Below are 17246 nucleotides of genomic sequence, written 5' to 3'. Positions count from 1 at the left end.
ACTACGTTTTCAGCCCAGTAGCACGTCTACGTACCGTTTTAAACATATATAGATACGTATCACTCTGATCATATGTGCATGATACAACAGAAATAGTCAAAAACAAATTTGGTAAATTCAAGAAAAGGTTATTTATTGAGGAGGACCTGTCTGTAGAACACCAAGTGAAACAGAAATTATTTGAAGATGCAAACATTTATCAGTCCCTACTACCAGAAGTAGAAGCAGAGAAGAAAGGAAGTCAAGCTCCAACGCCACAACCCGAAACACACCAGTGGGTAGATTTAAGGCAGAAAATAACGCGTTCAAGGTTTCAGCGAGATAAGATACAGTCATACTAGTACTAGACAGAAAGAAGAAACTATTATCTCATCATTCAGTTGCTTTTCCTTTACGTCTGCTGCTATTGCTGGTTTCGATGAGATAACATACCATGGAATCCACATCATCCCCAAATATGCTATAAGCCTCTATCACTCGTGCATAGCTAAATCCCATCGACAGCATAATCTGGATGCAGTCGCTAAGGACCTCTCGGATGCCTTCCTGATGTGTGTCACTTCCTGACGACCCTGCGATTCAACAGAAAAAAGTTAGCAGGATCAAGATAGTTGAAGTCTTGCAACCACAACAATAGCTGATTTTATATCAATAGAAGGACAAACAAACAAACTAGTCTAGTATTGTTAGTGAAGGCAAAATCCACATCGAAAGTCAGCATGAACTTACTAGCTCCAGATGATGATGGTTCAGCATTAGAAGTGGAAGTTTCTCGACAACCAAGCTGCTGTCTGAACTTGTCATTGGCAACATACTCAGCCCTAGAAGCTTCCACTACCATGCGTTCAATCTCCTTTTCAGTGAGCTCAAGATCTGAATAAAAGCGTCCTTCAGCCAGAAGAGCCTGAATTGAACCGTTTTAGCATATATAGTCAAAACAACATCAATGTCCCGTTTGTTATCAAGGTGATTAAGACCAAAATGAATTTTGAGGTGCTTACATTATCAATTTGCTGATCCTGTTGAGCTTTTATTGCTGCTTTGACCTGATCCTTATCAACGTTCCTCTATACAATAAAGAAGAAAAGATAAAGAGACGATAAATGGAACCAGAGCTACTAGATGCTACAGATGATGATCTACAAACTAGTTAAATATTAGCATCACCCACATAATTCGACACCCAAGAGCTGTAAGCACACAGCCAATGAAGTTTATCCAATACGACAGCTATAGAAAGTCAACATCATGTCTGTTCGTAGATTAGAAATTTTACCCCTTGTAGAGAGCTAAACCCAAGGCCAGCACCAACAGTTAGTCGACGTGGATCAACAAGTGAATTGTAATGATTTCCATGATGAAAACTGAGTCGAACAGGAGGGCTGTCTGTATTATAACTTCCGTGGAATGTATTGATTGGTTCTGCATTAGTGAATTCCAGAAATTAAACTCTGGCAGCACAAATATAGAATCCACAGAGACTGGCCAGTTGCGATAAAATCATTACTGGTGTCTAAAAAAGAATAACAAAAGAAGGGTACCTGTGCTATAAGAATATATATGAATAGGGCGATTATACATTTCAGATAAAGCTTGAATCTCCACATTGTTGCCATAAACCTATCAAGCCAATAGAGACCATTAGTCTGATTGCCACATAAAAAGGATAAAGGAACAAAGACAGACATGCCACAACATATATTTCAAAAACACAAGCAAAACAGGAGCCACAGATTCTCAACAGAGGACATTCCTATTCAATGTTATAGCAAATTATTTAAAAATTGTACTAGTCTGACAGAATCAACAAATAAGACAGGGAATACTAGTGAACTGCAATGTGACTTACTTTGTCTCTCCTTTTTCTCTTGCAATAGGAAGTGAAACCTTCAGTTATAAACTGAGAGAAGTGATCTCTTTCCCGCTCCTATTACAAAGAAGCACATTGAGAAATAAATAATGAGAGGATTGGTAAAGGTTTTGCAGAAAGATAGTGATGATTATGAGATTTTATATCAACCTCCCAAACATTGAAAACACTCCTAGTAGATATGATGTAAGTGACGCCAGCACAACGTACACATGGATGCCTTTACAGACAGTAGCGTTCTTATATTCTCTAGGTTAAGGACTTGGATGCCAAGGGAACACGGGAAACAATTGATGAAGCATCAGAGGGAAGTCTACTTAGATTATTTTTTTGAGGAAGGATTGCCATACTGAGTTAGATTCTCATGAAGCAGACAAGATGAACTGAAAAACCAAAGGAAGAACTAATGCAGACATACCTATAAACTTTCTCCCAATTCTCAACCCCCCCCCCCCCCCCCCCCCCCAAAAAAAAAAAAAAATTAAAAAAAGGTGTAGACATACAGAACCTCACTTAACCCATGAAACATTAGTAGCTGTTATTTGTCTAGTTAAATTACACAAACATGAGCACACTAAGACAGAAGGTAAATTTACCCAAGGTTGTGTAGCAAGGTAATTGTTGCAAGAAAACAAAAAATTGGCAAGTAAACCAAGTAATTATTACTTCTAAAAAGGGCAAGGTAATTGCTGCAAACCTTACAAAGTATAACATCTTCTGAGAGCTGATCATCATTGATTTCAGAGAATGCTAGAGATGATTAATAAATAGAAGCATGCTACCTGAAGATAAACAGTAGCTCTTTCGCCAAATAACAGAATTTATTTGTATAGACATCCAGGAATTTTGATGTGTCCCAAATTAACGTGATATTTGAAAAACACAAACCACCGGTAACCTAAAAATACTTTGGATAACGTTGACATTACAAATCAGACAAACTCATTTCTAATGTCTCTATTGTCAACTATGCCCAGTAATAAGCTAAAATAAGCATTGTCCACATTAACCAACTCTTGTATTCTATAGGATGAAATTCTTCTCTCTATTGAGTTACACATGTTATATTCTTATGGGAGACATAGGTGTTCTTTTTGTATGAGAGGGAAGATATTTTCCAGAAAATGACTCTATACGCTTATTTTCCTTCACAGCTATCTCAACTCCCAACTTCCTGTCACTGCCCCAATCAATAACCAATGGGTGGAAAGTACTGCATTGGTCAAGTCTTCAATGGTTGATGCCAGGCACTATTGGGGAAGTATTATTTAACTGGACCTTTAGAGGGGGAAGAGTAATAGATTGGATCGTACAAAAAGTACATCAACTAACTATCTGCACAAACCCTGTTAGACGTTTTAGATTAAGTGCATAGGTAGAACAGGTTCACTTGTTTTGTTATCCTTTTTGCTGGTAGCAACCCACCATGGTCTTTGTGTTGTTTTTGTTCATTTATAACACTACTTGATTTTTTAAAAAGAAAAATAATCTGCGTGAACCATAGGAATGATAATAGGGAAATCATATTCATCTCTCAATTCGACGGACTGCACTTATGCCAGTGTGGGAAGGTGAGGCGTTAAGCCCAACACATTCCTGTGTTCTCTTAATAGTTAATACAGCAGACATCTACTACTTCTTCTTTCTATAATAGGATACAGTAGACACATATGCCAGTAAAAATAGAGAACTTATAAGATTACCATTGTTATGTTTTTTTAATGAAGTAGCATCATTGTTATTGTTATTACTAGTACTTATACATATTATACTTGTTTTTCACTCCTACTATTTCTTTGGTATGATGATGATATGAGTTGAGCTTAGATGAGGAAACATGATTAGTAAGGAATTATTATATCAGACCCCAACTTATTTAAGATTGGGGCCTTGTTGTTGTTGTAGTTTTCAAAAGAAATTTACTTCTTTTATTCTGTCCCTCATTTTTTTAATCCTAGCCTGTAATCCTGTAGTCCCTCAATTTATTGAACACAAAAATCAGAAATAAGAGAACTAACAGAACTGAGGCTATCCTAATGGTTAAAGAAAAATTCGTATACACATGTCAGCTTTCCTCCTAGTACTGCTGAAAGAAACTAGAATCAAGCGAGTAGATATTTTCAACCTAGCAAGGAAAGAAGGAAAGTAGCAGTAGAATAGAATGTTGTTACGCAACTTCATAAGTGACCCCTCATTAGAAAGATTACCATGTAGTCAATGCACATCTGCCTGACCAAATCATAAGCTTCAGAATCACCATATACTTGGTCAGCAACAGCACGGAAAAGGCAATTCCCATCTTCCAACATTTTCTTAACTTCTAAGCCTTTGGCTCGTCTTAAGTCCATTTCGAACTGCCGCTCTCTCTCCTAAAAGAAAGGAATCATGTTAGCTTGCAGATTTGGATATGTTGAAATCCTAAATCATCCTCAAATGGCTTTAACTTTAAAATCACAAGATACAGTGACTTCTTCACTTAAGGCTACATAGTGAGAGCAGAATTTCCACTTTCCTTACTCAAACTTGTCAATCCGGAAAAAATGTTCACCAACCAATAGAATGCATAAGTAAAGAGACAAAGCTGATTCTTATTCTCAATGACCAACGAAAGGGGCATAAATTATCCATAATCTACTTTAATTGATACAGTGATGGGACATACCACATCATCATATGAGGATCCGAAGTTAGGGTTCTGCTCATCAGCACTATTATAACCTTCGCTTTCACAATGTGACCGTGGAGAGGATGGCCTGGATCCAGCAGGTGAAGTCCTGGTTGAGACAGTAGATCGCCCAGCAGTTCCCCTAGATGATCCTATCCGGATAGCATGTGAACTGCCCGTCAGAGATCTTCTAGGACTTGAGTTTAATGAAGCAGGTTTCGGGGGCGGGACAGGAGGTGGAGGTGGACATGAACTACGTGCAAGCCTCTGAACGGAACTTTCCTCATTTTCCTCTTCCACGACTCCTAAACCATCACATTTCCTTGTCAAATCCTCACTGTCAAAACCACTATTTCTCTTCTCGTTGTCAACAATCTTTTCTTCATTGTTGCTTTCTTCGCTGCCCAAACTTTCCAACAATTCACCGTCACCCTTATAGTTTGAAGAAGCAACGGACGACTCTTCTAAAGCAACCTGTTCTTGTATTTCTTCCACGAAATCATCATCTTTCAAAGCTGATAATACCTGACTACTACTAGACGCCTGTGGCTGGGTTGGAGCTGAAGAAGAAGACGAACCAGGGATTGAAGTTGATGACCTGTTTTGATTTGAGGATGAAGACGATGAAGCTCCAGCAGAACCGCGCTGAACCAGTATCCTAGTCATTTTGTGTAGTCTTCTTCAACCGAAATTAGAGAAATAAAGCCCTTGCTTTGAATTTGTCACGCTTCCTGGCCTTTGGGGCAGTCACACCAATACCTTGGCTGAACGATTTGTCCCAGCAGCTAACTTTTGTCTTATACTCACGAACTAATTTCTGCATTCCCCTAAAAATTCTCATGAGACCTTGATCTCCAATAATCTTATTTTGAAACAAGAAAACCCCCTTTTTTCCTAATGCCACTTGAAATTACCCAAAAGTAAAGCCCCAAATACAAAGTTCACCTCCACTAGTCAAAACTGCAATAAAGACCATCAAATCACCACAAAAAACTAAGAAAAAAACAAAGATATACCCAAAAAAGGACCCAATTCACTTCACTTAACCACAAGAACATTTTGAAATACCAAAATTCAAATTCAACAAGTTTCATCATATAACTAATCCATTAAACCATGCCAGCTTCAAAAAAATCAAAAAATTTAAAAGGAAAAACACCCCAAAATGTCCACAGCCATACACATGAGATCATCAAAAATTTACACAGCAATCAATAAAGACAAACCCCAATTCTTGAAAAAATAGAAACTTTACCACAAAGATATCTTAATAGAATATCAAGAATCAACCTTTCAAGCTAATTACCAAACCCCACAAACAGAATCAACAAAATATTGATGAAAAAACACATCTCAGCATACAAAAAAAAAACTAAAACAAATGCAGAAGGATATAGTTGACCAAAGTTAGATATAACTTACTTGATTTTAGAATCACCAGCAACCAGAACCTGCTAGTAGAAGCTAGCTAGGGTTTATTACATGAAGATTCCGAACAAATGGGGAAAATGGGTACAAATAAACTTCTAGGTGAAGAAATGTACATATGTATGCAGATGGATATATATACGTGTGTACGTATAGAGAGAGAAAGCTGGGTTTTTTCTAGAGAGAGACAGATGAGGTAAGTGGAAATAATGGGAGGCTGAGTTTTTTACTCTTTAAAACAATTTAAAATAAATAAATAAAAATATATCCAATATCTTTAAGTTCAATTTTTTCACATGTATATATTATATATAATAAGAAATAAATTAATATTTGACATGTAGGTATTATAAAGTTTTATATCTTCAACCTAATTTTATTATTATTTGATAGAAACATCTACCTAGTATCAAGATCAAATAATGAATAGGATGTAATAGGAGGGACGAGTATCTAATAATGAAACTATAGCCTTTCAAACAAATCTTTGAGTCAAAATTTTCGAACTTTAAAATCTAAAGAAATAGACACACGAAGCAGATGAAGAAGACTCGACACCTGCTATATATATTTGATATTATTTTTATCCATGTATAAATAGTATAATTCTCCACGAATGGATTCTGAATGAACCCCTGAGGGCTCAGCCATTGGATGCATTAATCTCGACATCTGATCATTATTCAAGACTAAATGGTTGATCGTTATTCAAGAGAGATTCCAAAAGGCCAAATTTTTTTCTAGCTTCGAAACATAGGCCGAAGAAGACTAGACAAAATCGTAGCTTAGTAGACATTCTTAAAAATATTTGAATTCAATCTATCCTATTTAGCTAAAAGACAAATATTCCTTGCTAGACGAGTCACTTATTCACAAACTTGGTATGGAAAAAATCCTTTTCGCTCCACTAAGCCATATCCACCTTCCAGTGACGTCTCAAACAAGTTATATAGAAACTGGACGATCCTATTAAGCCGAAATGCAAACAATAGGGGAAGATTCGAACATTTTTCCATCCTAAATAAATAACAATTAAAAAGAACATCTCACACCAAACTATAGGTTCACACACATATATAATATATATATTTAAAAAATCCAACAAAGCATAATTAGATTTAAACTTGTTAATTTTTTTTTATCTTTGGTTGAGCAAGCAAATGCTTCTACTTTACATATGAAGATTGACATTTATTTTTGTCAATATATAAGTGGAAAACCCCCTCAATGAGTTAAAAAAGAATAAGAGCCTCATTGTTCAACTCTGATTTTAACTGGATATCTCTTCTTTTCTTTCCTCCTGTAAAATTAAATCAATCATAATACATGGACTAAGAACTCTGAACACATCATAAATGTAAATAGAGAAGTAAAATTTGTAACAACAACAATATTAGACCAAAAGGATTTTTTATGCTTTAATCTTCCATCCTTTCTCAGCAAGAGCTTCATTCACACGGCTAGCTGCAACTGCGGTATCATTAAGCGGAGGGTAACTCCAGCTTTCCGACATCTGCGTTGTCAAAGGGGAGATTTAAGAAAAAAGAAGATGGAAATATGTTAAGTGTATTAACAGAACAGAAAAGGAATTCAAATAGCCGACTCCAACTTGATTGGGATTTGGGAGTGAGGCGTAGTTATTGCTGTTGTCAAGTAGTCTTCCAGATGTGAGAACTTCCTCTCAACTCGATAATCAAGGCAATCTCAAAAAATTACTTCTTTATGGGTAAAGCAATACATCTTAGACATATTCACTCAAGCAAATATACTTCTATATGGGAAAATGAACCATTTTTTCCAATTTTTCACGAGGCGGATTGAAAGCTAAGCAGTGAAATTCTAAAGATTTCATGAGAAAAAATAGAGGCGTATACATGCCTTAACACTACGCATAATATGTGGACCTATCAACGTAATTTGATGATTTGATCAATTCTGAAGAAATCACAGATGAAAGAAACTAAGAATCAAAGCACTGACTAGTCAATGTTGCTGAATGAGTTCTGTCAAATGAAGTTCTTCCATTAAATAGAGAGAATTCTGATTTACATGCCTAAAGTTCTGCTATATATATTCCTAATTGTAATATTTCTGAAAATATGCTACATTAATCTATGCTATCTCCTATCATCACTACACAAATATTTAGAGTTTATCACATATATATGTACAGATAGTTAGAATCTGTCCAATCATGCTAACAGTATCGACTAGTATTGCATAGAAGAAATCAATTATAGGCACTGTTACAGCTGGATCCACTGACAAACTTTGGATTTGCAATCCCAGGTAAGATTGGTTTCAAGCTTTAAGATTCTTTTCTATCAGATAAGGTTGTAGCACAAAATGTAAATCTAAGTAATTGCCCATAAATCATATATGCTGCTTCCACAAGCAAATAATCTAAGTAACTCTCAGAATATTTTCAGCATGAGCAATCCAGATGCCTTCCTGTAAAGCTCATTCTATGAACACACTTCTTAGGTGACTCATCGCTATTTAACGCATGAGAACAATACCACGTAAACACAAAAGAATAAACACGCCAACCATGTTCTAAATTAACCACCATCCCGTCAAAGCCAAATGCTTGTAGTGACAAGAAAGACAAGTTTGGACACACAAGCACCTAGCATTGTCTAGGCATACTTGTATAGAAGAACAATCTTCCTTTTCTCAAGGCAGAATATCATCACAACTATCAACTACTCTGAACAAGAATCATCAGTTTAGTTTGCACCGAATGTATTTCTCAAGTTAAAAGTTCCCCTATTTTATCCATAAAGGAGAAAGGAGAAGGGATCCTTACATCCTCAAGTCCAGTGAATGGCCTAGTCAGTCCTCTCTCTCTAAGTGTCTTGTGGAACTCTGTGAACTTCCATGTACAGCGTTCGGCTCCAACTACATACACAGGCTTCCTGGGAAGGAAGATATGAATCATAACGAAATTTTAGGAAAATCATGTTAAAAATACTAGATCATTAACTGCTGAGCAAATAGTGAGACATACCCAGTACTGCAAGCCTCACTCAACATGCTAACTGAATCTGCTGTGATAACAAAAACATCAGCCCAAGCCAGATGCCCCATGTGTGGATTTGGCTCTGAATATTAAAAAAAAGTATCCGTTAGATGACCATCCAAATAAAACTATAACTACACAACCATTACAGATTATAGTATCTGAGTCACCTTCACCATTCCAAATGTGTACTTTTGGATCCAAACCAAGCTCTTTGACCACGATTTTGGAATGCTACAAGAAATGAGCATTGCACAGTGTGTCAAACACATTAAAGATGTTACCAATTGGTATAATTTAAAACACAATCTGTAAAAAAAATACCTTTTCTGGTGTCCTTCTGGAGAACGAGATTCTTATGCTCCCACAGCTCCCAAGAACATTGTGAAGGGAGGCTGTTAATTGCTTTACAAGGTCTGCCCCATACCTGCAGTATCCTAATCATAATCCAGGAACGATATAAGATTTATACACATGAGCCTAGCGGCAACGGAGAAGCTACAGCAAAGGGATAGATAAAGAAAAAAATAGTCATACTCTACAGTCCTGATAAAATTTCATGAATTCTCATACATGTCTAGGTTTTCCGAGACCACTTAAAAACTGAAGATAGAGAAAAGCAAGATTCAAATATACTACCTTCTTGGAAGTCTCCAAATAACGTGTAAACCATGCAACAAAGATGATTAAACTATGTAGATACTAGCTGTCGAGAAGGAATGATACTCATTTAAGACTGATTGGAACAGAATAAATTGGGTTACAGGTATCCTCAAACTATGAACCAAGCAATATGAAACCCAGTTATGAAGATAAAGTATAGTCCACTCAAGAAGATGTTGAGCGGCAACAACATAAAAAAACAAAATTTTGAAAGCAACCAATAAATCTACACAAACAGACCTGTCTGCTTTACATGGGATAAGAATTTTATTCCAATACATATCTCATGTTATTTCAGCCTCGTCTTTTCATACGATGTTTATTCCAATTCATATCTCATGTTATTTCAGCCTAGTCTTTTTCATACAAAGCTTATTCCAATTTATATCTAATGTTACTTCAGCCTTGTCTATTCATACTTTCCTTTCTTCAACAAAATGAAGTTGTGGAGTTCAATTTTGCAATAAAGGATATAAGTCATTGAATTTAAGAAATATCGTACTTGTAGGGCCTCCAATGTTGACCACCAATAAGGGCTTCGGCAAAGGTGCAAACTCTTCATGCCAGGTGGCAGCTGCAGCTCTAAGAGCAGCAAAATCAACTTGATGTAGAGCTCCTACCGTAAGTACCTTTCCAGAAAACAAAATTCATAGTTCAGCAATGTAGGTACAAAAGCTCTCAACACAGAAATATATTACATTACATGCTAAAACTAAATATAAATGTTGAGGATACCTACAACATGCTTATCAGGTGGTTCTTGGGGTGTTATCCACTTTTGCAGAAAACGAGGAACTTGTTCCTTTCCTTGAGGAGTTAAAGAGTAATAGTCATGCTTGGGGGTGATTACCATGTCGAACCTGTCCAAACGGGACCTTGGATGCTGAATCTGAAGTTAAAATACAGCATAGACAAATCAATAAGATTTTCTTCTCCAGACCCAACAATATTCAAGAATTTACAAAAAAAATAAAAAAATAAAAAAATACACGGCATACAATCCAAATATGCAATAACAGCTTTCTTTGCTGAACTAAACAGGAAAATCAGCAGCTACAATTAACAGTCCAAAAAATTTAGGAATACTTCATTAGTCAACCAGCTGTTCAAGAAAAAAAAATTATCACAAAAGTTTAAGAAGTCTCTAGTCAGAGCAACTTGTGTACACAAACAACAGCATACACAGTGTAATTCAATAGGTGGAGCCTGGGGAGGGTAGAATGTACCCGGACCTTATCCCTACCTCGTGGAGGTAGAGAGGGTGTTTCCAAGAGACCCTCTGCTCAAGTAACGCACATCAAAGCAGTATGAAAAAGAAAGGTACAGAAGTAAAGAGGACATGCCAAATAAATACGGAAAGCATTACAAAGCACTCAGAAAACAAGGAACAATAACAATTGCCAAATAATGTGACTTGTGCGTGTTACTGAAAGCCATCACTGTGCGAAGCAAGGGATTATCGCTTCATGGGTGAAGTCATGGATTTCACATAAGTGTGTACTTCAAATAGTGATGCACAAAGTGATCCAACAAGAGAAGCATTCAATTCGTTGAATCTCAATTGATGAGTTGGATTAATATCAACATTTTTATATCATGGTGTTTGGGCCGTCTGCTCGTACCTCGACTAATTTCACAAGGTACCTGCTACCTCTCACTAACACAGGTATCAGGTAACTCTGTCAAAGGCTCGGACAGATGGAAGAAATCACCTAGTCTTTTTGACTCTGCATGAATTTGAACTTGAGATCTCAAAATTCTCAACCCACTTCATCGACCACTAGGTTATACCCTTAGGTGCATAGTTGTAATTGATTATTAAAGTACTAAATTCATATGTATTTGATATTTTTTAATGTTATTGACTTTTGTGCTCACTTCTTGCTTTTTGCTTCAAGCCTCATAGACCTTGTTGCTTTTAGAAACACAACAGATTTGCACATTCACTACAAGGAATTTCACTAGACTTGCAGCCTAATTTCTTCAATATTTTGGTTCCACTGTAGCTCATATCAACTAGCAGTTATCTTTAGCAGGAGAACATCTATTGTACTAATTCATGGCAACAGCTGATTGACAGAGTGGGCCAAAAAAAAAAGATACATTGTTCATTGACATGTAGACTTGTGTATCCAAATATAGATAGCTTAAAGTATCTGTCTGAAGAAGAAAAAAGGAAGTTATACAAAAAAATTCAACATGCCTTTAGCTTCTCAAGCATTTAGTCTCTAATAGGTAACCAGAAAAAAACTACAAGACTAACTTATCAAATAAAATGAACTGCAAGAGTAAATCGCATCTTTCTCATATAAGTTTTTTTGATAACCAGACATACAAGTATATCTAAAGAAATGGAAACTGTTGTAAAGCATGAAGCATCTAACTCTTCTCTCATTTTCTTAGTTCTTAGTTCTTAGTTTCTAGGTTCCTATACCTCCAGTAGATGAAAGTTCATCTACAAACAAAGCTGTCCAACAGCAAGAGTTAAACAACCATAGAGAAGAAGGGTCCACAATGCACAACTTCTATTGTATTGGAAAAAAAAAAGGATGTCAGAAGACATTAAAAAATCTACCACGAGAAGAAATAAGATGGCAATTACCAAGAAATAGATCATTGGTTTCAATTGTGTTATGAATCGTGCTTCTTGGAACCTTGTCTTTTAAGCGTTCAGAGTTATACTGCAGACCTTCAAGATAATATAGAACTAATTTGATAGAAATTTAAGTTCATCATGGTTAGGCTTGTAATTAGGAAGCTTTCGCCTTTCTGTACGCATGATTTAACCAACCCAATTTGAAGAATACTAATAATTCCTCAGCCCCTGTGGATCCAAGGGATTCCTTTCCTCGAGGCCATCAGTTTGTTACAACAGATAGCTTCTTCCTAGAAATGTTTGTAAAAAAAACTTGTTAACTTTGTCAAAAAACAGAACCGTTACACCAGTTCCTCTCTTCTTTTAATCTCCACAAGGAATAAATCATCCAATTATTTCATCACTGATGCAGGAAAGTCATTTAAAAAAATATATAAACAGGAGGAGGTGATTATAAAGAAGTAAGGAAGTGGTTAAATGAACTTTCCACTATAGCAATCTGCAGAAAAAACATGTTCCCCACAGAAGAATCAGATTTCATACCTGGACAACAAAAACATTATCAGATGCCAATCTTTTAATGGAGCTAGTTATTGAGATCGTATCTCTTCCAGATGCAATCACCAGCAATGGACCATCCCTGAGAATGAACAATCATTAGCTACCTTTACTTCACTGAGTTTTTTATCAAGAGCACAAAGACTAGTTCTACCATTACAAAATTGAAGGTCATGTATGAGAATTGAGAAAGGTTATAGAGATGATCATGTGGTTATTTCAGATGTGTTAGACTCATAATTGTATCTTTTTCTTCTATTGTGCCCTATATTTAGCTAAGCTGAATTGATTTCAAGAAATTGTAGGTCTACAAAGGTAATTTCCCTATGTGATTTTAGGTCTACCTCATATCATTTTCAAACTTTTCCTCACCATGGTTCCAAACCTATTGATCGGTGCATCTGAAGGTCGATGTTGATGCAGGACATGACCAAACAATTTCAAATGATATTATCTCAATTTATCTTCAGTGCATGCTACTCACATCTCAGCCATAGTCTCATGATAATCCTGCAATTTAAAAGAAGAACGTCCATGTCCTAGTCTGCCTCCTTAACTTGTTACATCAACTGACGCAGACAGCCTTCCATTTTCCAAGACTTTTTTGCTGTCAAAATCACCCCTCTAGAGGTTGGCCAAGTGAAATAGCACATCTTCCTTGACATAGTTGGAGAGCATATTAATTTACATAGGAAATCAATCTTCTCCCTGACCAAAAGTTTGTCATAAAAAGACATCACCCAAACAGTCCATTGTTTCCCAAGCCCCACCACCAAAACATTGAGATTATCCACCAGACTAATTTTCCTATGAAGTAAGTCAATCAATCTTTGAAACTCACTCACTTATCAATCTTGGAAACCCCTTCTAAATCTCAAATACCAAAAGGTCACTCCCAAAAGTATACTCTCCTCCCGACTACCAACTAAAATGAGATATTTTCCACAAAATAGTCCCATTCCTTCAAGACATTCGTCCACGCCCCATAACCAAAAGGTTCTACATGTCTAGTTTTCCAACCCCCTTCAGTAATCCCATATTTATCAACTATAACATCCTCTCCCACATACAGACACAAAAAGACAACATTATGCATCATCCTGCTCAAAGCTTCCATGACTAAAATAAATAACATCGAAGCTAAAGGATCTCCCTGTCTCAAACCCGTTGAAAATCCAAAAAACTTCACTTTACTGGTTACCATTAAACAACACAGAAAATCTCACTGAAGAAGAACAAAAATAGATCCATTTTCTCCACTTCTCCCAAAATTCCTATTGAAGCGTAACGGAATCTTGGGATTTCCAATTCACATGATCGCATGCCTTTTCAAGATCCGGTTTGCACGACAGACCTGTTACTCCCTTAAACCCTAAATTCTTGTTGTTATGCTAATTAAGTAAAATTGATAATATTTACGGGATCTATAACACTATCTCTGCTTGGTGGTTGAAAATAGAGTTACGAACGACTTCTTGACGAAATAAATTCTGACGCCACTTTTCTTTTCTTTCTTTTCTTTTCTCTGCACTATTCCCGCAAACGTCAACTTTTTGGTGAATTAAGCACTCTGAAGTAGGTTGGTCCACTTTGAAATTAAGGGAGTATGTTAGAATGTCAAGTGAATATGGGTCTAAATTCATCCATGTCTAGATTTATCATTACTTGAACAAGAAAAATTATACCTAATATTATATTAAATATGTTAAAATATTTCATATTTGATTAAAGAATGTTTATTTACCTTATCAGCATAGTGATTAACAATTACCTACCATATTATACATAATACATAATCTAAGACTCCATTATAAGGATTAAGGAGCACCCCTTATACCATGTTAATTAAGTCTATGACAAGTTTTTATTTTTTTTCATAGTATCATAGCAAACAAAGTTTATAAGTTTATGTCTCTCAGCCACTCATTATCAAAAAGAATTTTCACGCATTAGGTCCATGAAAAAAACTAAGCACACGTAAGGGGGAGTGTCAAAGACATAATTAAGTAAGAAAAGTGTGCATTCTCTAAGCTTAAGTTTTAAGAGCTTAACTTTTAAGATGAAATGACCACAACCCTTCGGGGTGGCCCAGTGGTTTGAGCTTGGGACTTCTATGTTGGAGGTCTCAAGTTCGAAACCCCTTGCCAGCGAAAGCAAGGGGTTTGCCTTCTGGGTCGAGCTCATTGCACAAGTCTTGACTAGTGCAGGTTACCTCTCCTATCTGGTTTGCAAGCTATTGCATACGAGTGGAGGTTTTACCCTGTGCGCACCCAAAGGGTAGCGGCTGTGGGTTTCCCTTCTCATAAAAAAAAATGAAATGACCACATACTTCAAAAATTACTACCATGATTAAACAATTATCATAAAATGCAACAGCAACCAAACGAATCACATGAATGAAGATGATGTTAGGAATTGTGTGGAAACTTACTTCTCAAATGTCTCGCGAGCCATTCTAACAATACTCTTCACGTCAGCTTCCAAAATAGATGACAAGCCTACATTGCCACCATTTTCCATAGGCAAAGTTCCTAGTTTTCTAGTCCTTCTTCTCAATAGAATCCCACATATCTGGCTTATGATGTAATACACCGTTTTGTGTAATGATACAGGAAGCCAGTGTAGCCACTCATTCACTCCTCCTCTTGGTCTAGTAACCCGCTGCATGTATAGAAAGCATCAATAGCAATTTCTTTTTAAAAAAGATGTATCAACAATTACCTTATCCCAAAATAAATACAGGACTTTCGAGTTTTCAGCCCCTACTTACCTCTCTGTATTACTTCATACTTTAAAATAACACCGTTCAAATCAAGGAAGACATGAAAATTCTAATATCAACCAGATTAGTAGAACCTTCAATTGTTTCATTCACTCTACTCACGCAAACTTTTGAACAAGTGAACGGGTTTCTATACATTGTGAGAGGATCAACAAAATAGCCAGGCAACCAAGACATAAATCAGGGTTAGCGAAAAACGGAATTAAAAGTGAAGAGGTCTATCATCCTGTTTGCTCAATTTGAAGCAAGAAAGCAAAAGGTAATAAGACACTAAGCCCCAATGTTGTGCAATCAAAATCTATAGGAAAAGCAGTAAACAGTTTTCAACCCTTTACCAGTTAAGAAACTATTAACCGTCATCAGTGCAATCCCACCACCCAAAATCTCGAGACACAATATTTCAATTCCATGCCCACTATCTTGTCATGTTTGACTTTATTAACCTATAAATTCTGAATGATCCCCTACAAAAATACCTTCACAACCACAAGCTACTAAAAACATTTGGCGCTACCCAAAATTTTCATAAGTTTTGGTTCCACTATCATTTTCAACACAAAGCGGCACGATACAGACATATTTAAATCAATTACCAGAAATCAGCACACATATAACACAATACTCCATCAACTCCAAGTCTAATTCTCCTAAATCAATTTCACTAGGTCCATGTAAGATGCATGGAGAAATCACTCGGATACACCACGCAGATCAATATCTATATGACAAACATAATCCTATTAAGTTTGAGTTTCCTGCAATTTTATCTGTCCTCATTGTAAACAAAATAATTCAACCTCTAGAATAACTATCACAACTTTCTGCCAACTAATTTCAATACTAATCAAATCTCCGCATTGAAGACAATAGAAGGTAATTAGATTACTGGACGAATACTGAGGAAAAGGAGCTTACATATAGAGTGTGCTTATCAGAGAGGCCGAGTGCTTGAATCAGACCAATACTTTGATTCTCCGAAGCAGGAAAACCATTACCGATGACAACAGCTCGCCTAATCACACCATGAACTCCACCTTCAAATATATCCGGCACACCGCCGATTCCTCGTGGACTTGATGGAGGTTCCGGTAACCGTATCGGCTTCATTTATACTGAAATTGAAAAAAAACAATATCAAACCCTAGAATTGTAGAAGATCGATTTCACTTCAAACAACTGATGATGGCTTTAGATAACCGCAAAGGCCAAAAGAATACAAAAAAGAGTTGATTTTTCTTCTTCTTTCTATTTGATGATTTCGTGGGAAGGACAGCAAGGTTTTTCGATTACTTTTTTTATTTTATTTTTATTTTTTTAGAGAAGAAAAAAAAAGAGAATAATATTACATTGAAGTCAAATATTATTATTAGTACATAAAAATAAGTTAAATCAATAACACTTTTTTTCTATTACTTAGTTTAACATAGTTTGATTACGACTTTAATATAACAATAACAACATATCCATTGAAATATCATAACTAGGTTTGAAGAGGATATAATATATGTAGAGACGTTATCATTTATCTCGTGATCATTATGTTAAAGACTATCAGCTTAAGTGTAGCAAATCCAAATACAACGAAGAAGAAAATGGTGGGACTACTTAGCAATTAACTAGAGGCATAGTGCAAATCCTCCAAAAACACTTCATTATATAAGG

General features: G+C 36.1%; 2 protein-coding genes across 4 annotated transcripts; both read right to left on the bottom strand.

Moving 5' to 3' along the window:
• Positions 1-107: 107 nt before the first annotated feature.
• Positions 108-6182, bottom strand: LOC101264788 (OVARIAN TUMOR DOMAIN-containing deubiquitinating enzyme 6). 3 transcript variants are annotated; one of them, XM_004251026.5, is made up of 9 exons: positions 5958-6182; positions 4533-5495; positions 4078-4239; positions 1850-1927; positions 1542-1620; positions 1277-1422; positions 1002-1067; positions 730-904; positions 108-572 (listed from the first exon to the last, which is right to left on the bottom strand). In XM_004251026.5, the coding sequence occupies exons 2-9, from the start codon at positions 5199-5201 to the stop codon at positions 373-375; spliced, it is 1575 nt and encodes a 524-aa protein (XP_004251074.1). In that variant the 5' UTR covers positions 5202-5495; positions 5958-6182; the 3' UTR covers positions 108-372. The 3 variants fall into 3 exon arrangements, with proteins under 3 accessions (XP_004251074.1, XP_004251073.1, XP_010313374.1); XM_004251025.5 differs by having other exon boundaries at positions 4533-5352; XM_010315072.4 differs by having other exon boundaries at positions 4533-5362; positions 5958-6171.
• An 869-nt stretch (positions 6183-7051) lies between these two features.
• On the bottom strand, positions 7052-16930 carry LOC101264487 (mitochondrial fission protein ELM1). Its single transcript, XM_004251024.5, has 10 exons — positions 16500-16930; positions 15234-15463; positions 12788-12884; positions 10388-10537; positions 10151-10277; positions 9310-9422; positions 9156-9219; positions 8974-9067; positions 8773-8881; positions 7052-7476 (listed from the first exon to the last, which is right to left on the bottom strand). Exons 1-10 carry the CDS (start codon positions 16689-16691, stop codon positions 7375-7377), a joined length of 1278 nt encoding a protein of 425 aa, XP_004251072.1. The 5' UTR covers positions 16692-16930; the 3' UTR covers positions 7052-7374.
• Between the last annotated feature and the right edge of the window lie 316 nt (positions 16931-17246).

The sequence above is a fragment of the Solanum lycopersicum genome, chromosome 11, assembly GCF_036512215.1.
Source record: "Solanum lycopersicum chromosome 11, SLM_r2.1".
Lineage (NCBI taxonomy): Eukaryota > Viridiplantae > Streptophyta > Magnoliopsida > Solanales > Solanaceae > Solanum > Solanum lycopersicum.
Note: the sequence above shows the minus strand (reverse complement) of the source record. Positions and strands in the feature narration are given on the sequence as shown.